The 6256-nt window shown below is 34.6% G+C and overlaps 1 protein-coding gene and 1 pseudogene across 1 annotated transcript; one reads left to right on the top strand and one right to left on the bottom strand.

The window, feature by feature from the left end:
- Positions 1–399: 399 nt before the first annotated feature.
- Positions 400–2943, bottom strand: LOC149236641 (uncharacterized). Its single transcript, XM_089461591.1, has 2 exons — positions 2600–2943; positions 400–836 (listed from the first exon to the last, which is right to left on the bottom strand). The coding sequence occupies exons 1-2, from the start codon at positions 2802–2804 to the stop codon at positions 691–693; spliced, it is 351 nt and encodes a 116-aa protein (XP_089317717.1). The 5' UTR covers positions 2805–2943; the 3' UTR covers positions 400–690.
- A 1491-nt stretch (positions 2944–4434) lies between these two features.
- On the top strand, positions 4435–4956 carry LOC149236640 (nematode resistance protein-like HSPRO2 pseudogene; annotated as a pseudogene).
- Positions 4957–6256: the final 1300 nt, after the last annotated feature.

Below are 6256 nucleotides of genomic sequence, written 5' to 3'. Positions count from 1 at the left end.
GAGATAATGACCTTTGTCTTCAAAAACAGGGTTTTTGAAAACAAGGTAAAAATTAGTTGTACAATGATAAGAGTTATAAAAATGATGCTTTATGACGGACATCCCTCTGGCCTGCTGGTCCTTTATGATATCGCAAGAGAAAGCTTGACTCAACCCTAGACCTAAGACCTTGAGATTGAAAACGGGGAAATGACCTTGTGAAGATTTTATTTACTCAGGAAAACATGATCCAGCAGTGCCAAACAAGAGGGGAATAAAAGACATAAGCTTCTCCACCAGGGTTATGGCATGCCTAACGGGATGCAACATGACCACACTGATGAGACACCTAATTATGAAATGCAAAGAGCTTTGATCTCTGGTGGAGGGCTACTAGACCGACTCTAACAGTACCTTAGTAACGAATGGCACCAGTGTGCGCAGAATAATGAACCTCTCGTTCAGTTTCTCCCTGCGTCTGCGCTCTGTGAGTACATGATTTACAGTGATGTCGTCCTAACCGTTTCTCCGCACCCTACAGCCATTCTCACCTTCCCTTAATTTGGGTGAGCTTTCATCCCTGTCTCTACTAAGAAGGCTGGGAACACTGAACAAAATGTATTTCAGCGCCCCGTGGGCATTCACTGCCTTCTGGACCAAAAACCCGTTGTTGCCCGTCCAACTAGAGAAAGCACATCGCTGCGTAACATCCTAAGGATTGACGTTTCCGTGTATCAGTTGCAAGGTCGTTGCCTCTGTCCATTGGCTCGACCGCTGTTGTTGCAGTATGGTTGAAACTGTTTTGGAGTAGTGACCACTTTCATCATCGCTTCCTTGATGAAGGTATTGCTGAGTACCTAGACAATGTAGGCAAATACAGAAATTGGGATAATAGACGTAAGCCTCCCCACACTAGACGAAGGAGAAGTAGGGGCCAGGAGGGCAGAAAGTCGCCCGCGTCAAAGGATAAAACTGATTTACGGACCCTTACGAAGTGAACACCTTAAACAGGCGCTTGTCCACCCTACGACGCGCATGCATGCATGAAGCATCTGTGGATGACATGTAGCAGTGATCTTAGGCTCCCCTTCTCCGCCATTGGATTCCTTATCAATGGAATTATTTGGAGTTCCCTTACCGGTTATTAATCGCAACTATCTCGTATAAAACGCTTGCAGCACAATCTCAACATCAAACAATCCGCCAACACTTATGTGCATCATTACTTGTTTTTGGACTGTTGTGGCATCCGATTTAATTTATGAAGCTTGTGACTTGTATATGGCGTCCACGCATAAGGAAAGAACATCAAAAAAGCATAGTGAAATGGGAAATTTACAAGTTTAAAAATAATCGGGAATGGGAAAATTTAAAAATCATAGTAAAATGTGAAACTTTACCAATTTATCACTTAAGAGTCTCGAAAATGGGTAGAGAAAGAATTTGTTAAAAAGTTAAGAATTTACGAGGTAATTTTAAGAAGAGTGATAAGTTTGGTAAGTTATTATATATTTTTTAAATGTATATGGATTTATTAATATGAATATTTTAGATAAATAAGTGTTTGAATTAAGAATATATTTTAAAGGTAAGTTTTGAAAATTATAGAAGTTTTGTGTGATATTTAATTTAAAATAAATTTAGAAAAGAATGAACAAAAAATATTGTTTTTATAAAAATAAAAAAGAAATTAAGATGTATACTGTCGAATTTTTTTCGAATTAAATTTTTTTAATTCGAATTTTTAACGTACTGAATCGAATTTGAATCCGAACTTGGCAACTATGGGAAAAACTATGGATTCTCATAAACCTGGAGCTTGAAAACCACCAACGGTCACCTGGACCAATTTACCTGAAGTCTTTCTGCCTTCAAGAGGCTAAATTAGAGATGAATCCCATGGGAAAAACCATTGATCACCTAAAGCAATTTACATGGAGTCTTTCCTCCTTTAAATAGGCTAAATTAAAGATGAATCCTATGGGAAAAACTATGGATTCTCATAAACTTGGAGCTTGAAGACCACCTGTAACTTGACCGAATCAAATTTACCCAAACTATGATACTACCCTAACCTTTGACCAAATCAATTTAGCCGAACCACCAAATCAATAAGTTGCCCATGAACACATTAATGGACTCCATCTATTCTAAATTTCAAGTAAAATCTATTACAATAATTAATAGATATGTCTTCTTGTTGAACATCTGTAATTTAATTTTTCTTTTAATCTAATTTTCTTGGGAGAATAAATGAAAGATGTTGATATATTCTTATCTTCTCCTGTATATCATATATTGATGGAATTTCAAATATTACCATGCAAATTTTGAAATAACAAATGGCATTTCATAAGTGAGTAGTTTTAAGTGTAATTTTTTGGAAAATTATTTTCCAATCTAATTTGTTTAAAATTTGGCAGAGATTTATTGAAACAACAAATTTGATAGGTGAATTCTTCGCAATCGAAGTGCCCAGAGTTTTTGAGAATAGTAAATCCATATATACAGTCAAAGACTACTCCTTATATAAATATAGATTACATTATCCAACTAATTGGAAAATAAGCAAGAGAAAATGAGACGGATCTGCCTATATCAACGATTGTGTCCCAATTACCTGAGGATTGAAGTCCATGACTTATGTCTGGCCAGGCATTAGTTGAATGCTTGACCTGCATACAGCTATTTCCACCTGTGACCTGTAACTCAGAACCGATATCATTGGAACAATCTTCTGGGGACATATCCAACTGCATTACTTCGCTGCCATTCTGTCCAAACTCTGTAACTGTTTTCTCGCTCTGTAGCCCTGAAACTTGCATGGGGAGGTGTGCATTCTCATGGGCATTGTCTGAGTTATATTATGTTGCTTTAACATTCTGCTCTTCGAACACAATCCCATCTGGAGGCTGCATGCTAAGCTGATCCTGGGGGAGTGCTCGTGATGCGTTTTCTGAATGGGGATTGGAAGTGGACTGCTCTAAACAAACTGGCTTTGAGTGATCAGCAAGAAGGCTTGTAACCTGATGGATCAGTCCAATATCTTCGCGGATCTGCCCAAAATTAACATCACAAAGGGCAATCATTGAGTAAGTTTAATAAATACAAGTTTCCCATCTACGATTTAAAGCTATCCTTATTGAGGAGGAAAATAAAAGTGTGGTACTCAACAAATTTGAAATCCCCTGCACAAGAAAAATGTGGTGTGGCCATCAGAGTTCAAATTTCGGATTTAAAGAGTCAGTGCTTTTAACAACTATTCTTCTCATATATATATAAAAAATGTAATGTTATTTCTTTTATGTATATTGGATGCGGGGAATTCCATTTAACACAAGGATAGCATTCAATTAGAGAGGGCAACATTTTCTTCTAAAAAATATTTATTGGACTGTAAAGAAGGTTTATTTGTGTTGAGTTTTTATCATCTACAGAAAAAGTTGAGTTGCAACAAATAGATATGCTTTGTCTCCAGTAACATATTATATATAACTTTTTAAATATATCAGGGATTTAAGAACATTTTATTCTATTCCAGTTTTTAAAATTTTAGTGTTTAAAATGGATTTTAGTGTTTATTCTATTATTATGTTGTCCTTTTTAGATTATGGTATATGGAGAGCATTAGTGTCTTTACTCTCCTGGTTATGTTTGCAGGGAAAAAATATGTCCTGTAAATAAATGGCATCCTATTTTTCCTTTGTTGAAGAGTCCATAGAGCCCTCCCCCATGGAGTGTGCGGGTTACGAGCAGTATGTGCATCTCCCCGAGCTCAATGCCATGTGGAAATTCAAGGAATGGCCTGGTTGGTCTAGAGAGGGGTTGGTAAAGGCTGCCTTATAGTCATTGGAGATTACTTTTCGGTTTTTTTCGTCTGTCCTCTGTGACACAAGGACTTACATTGGCAAAGAGGAATAGAAGAGAAGGCTTGAATCCTTAATTAGTTCCAAAATTGAGTTGATTTCAATGATTTATGAAAATGACAAGCAGGTTCCCACTCTTCAGTTGTCAGTAAGTAGTGGTGTTCTTGCTAGGAAAGTTTTCCATGAGGTATGGCAGAGACCTGGTGCTTTACCTGTGGTTAGCAGAACAAGTGAAGAGAGATTACTTCCTCGTTTGGGTACATGGAAAAGCGTTGAAGCTATGGTTTCTAGAATATGGCTTGCCATTGAAGGCCATACGCAGAGGACTCCCTTCACTTTAGGTCTGGGGGAACCAAATATGTCAGGTAAGCCTATTCTTGAATATGATAGAATCTGCAAGCCAAGATATTTGCACTCTTTAAAACAACATAAACAATTTCATAATCCAGAAGATGCCAAACTTTGCAATGTCCTCTAGATCTTTGAGGCCTGGGTATTTGTAGGCCAAGAATTGTTGCACAGAATATATCAAAAAATAGACTCTGGGGATTTCGTACGAGCATCCACAGACTGTTGGATGGTTGAAAGGATGTGGAACATGCTCACAGAAATTGTGAATTTGCTTCTAGTGATGGACCCAGATGATTTCCTTTGCCTTAAACACCAGTTGGCAATTAGCAACACTGGTACGCTTGCAGGCGCATATTGCCTTCGGTCTGCCCCCCTTAGAGACCTTATAAATGCATGCAAGGAACTAAGGCATCTGGTGCCCAAAGTCATGGGTGTTGAGGCTGATCCAAAGGGTGGACCAAGGCTCCAGGAGGCACTTATGCATTTGTTTCATTCACATGGACTTCGCTCACATAACACTTCAGGTGCTTATAATGTTGCAACAATACATGTTCTGTTGGCCTTCCAAGCAATAGAAGCCGCGGTGAAAAGGTTTTTCTTCTCATATCAGCAGCTGGTAGTAACAGCCATGGGTAGCATTGAAATGAAGGGTCCATCATATCTAGGTGCTTGTGATGCCCTGCGTCAGATATATTTTGAACCACCTTATTTCCCTAGTGTGGATGGTGCAAAGACATTTTTGGGTTACTATTGGCACTAAAAGTCTACAACTATGGTGGATGGTACACTGGAAGATCTACAGACAAATCAAGTGAAGTTTACAAGACAAAGAACAGTGCCTTCAGTTTTTGAAAGTATTACCCCAAATTCATACATACACTTCTTACATTGACAGTTTTGAATACTATACATAGAATTATATTGGATATAGGATTAGACTCATTTTTGTTCATCCCCATCAGTAGGAGCAATCAATAGAACAATGCTAGAAATTTGAACAATTTCTTTTTTTCCCTCTCCAACATGGACATAATACTAAGGATTCATAGTGTGCAATTCCTCCTTCGTTAAATACTGTAAAAGATTGTCCAAAATTAAAATGGTAATTATCAAAATTATTAAATTTTACGAGTTGTTTCTTTTTTTAATTTTTTAATTCTTTACCTAAATTCTATGATGAGTTTAATGATATTTATATAATTCATTATAAATTTTAACATGAAATGTAGTTTAATGTTGTTATTTTTTTTTGTTTTTTAAAGATTTTTTAATTCAGTGTGTGAAACTAAGATAATTATAATTTTAAGTTGTTAAGTTTATTTAATGGAATGCATCATAATTTTTTTGATGCATTAATTTTTTTTTGTATATTTAATCAGAGTTTTTGTTTTTTAAGATTTTTTAATTCAGCATGTGAAATTGAGATAATTATAATTTTAAATTATTGAATTTATTTAATGAAATATATCATAAAAATTTTAATGTATTAAATCTATATCATATTTAAATATATAATTTAAATGATGGAACATTACAATTTCATTACGGGTCATACTAAATAATTATCTCTTTAAACTTGGCCTCAGAAAATATAATTCTTTTATTTGAATATTTTCTCCTTCAAAATTAATATGAGTGAACCAACTATTCAAGGGTCTTATTGGATCTCGTTCTGATTTATTGATTTAACGATATATAAGATATATAATTATACTATTGATGAGTCATCTTATACGATGGCTTTATCCAATTTTCTCTTATTGACGAAGATAGTTCTCTTATATATATATATATATATATATATATATATCTATATATATATATATATATATATATATATATATAGTGTATATATATATATACTCTATATAGATATATATATATAGAGAGTATATAGAGGTTTATATATATATATATATATATATATAGTGTAATTACTATATATAGATATATATATATATATATATATATATCTATATATATATAGTGTAATTAATATATATATATATATATATATATATATATATTTGGATATATTAACATCATATCGTTTTTTGGAT

The sequence above is a fragment of the Pinus tabuliformis genome, chromosome 8 (genome assembly GCF_031772625.1).
Source record: "Pinus tabuliformis cultivar Carrire ecotype Pingquan chromosome 8, CPIR1, whole genome shotgun sequence".
Classification (NCBI taxonomy): Eukaryota; Viridiplantae; Streptophyta; class Pinopsida; order Pinales; family Pinaceae; genus Pinus; species Pinus tabuliformis.
Note: the sequence above shows the minus strand (reverse complement) of the source record. Positions and strands in the feature narration are given on the sequence as shown.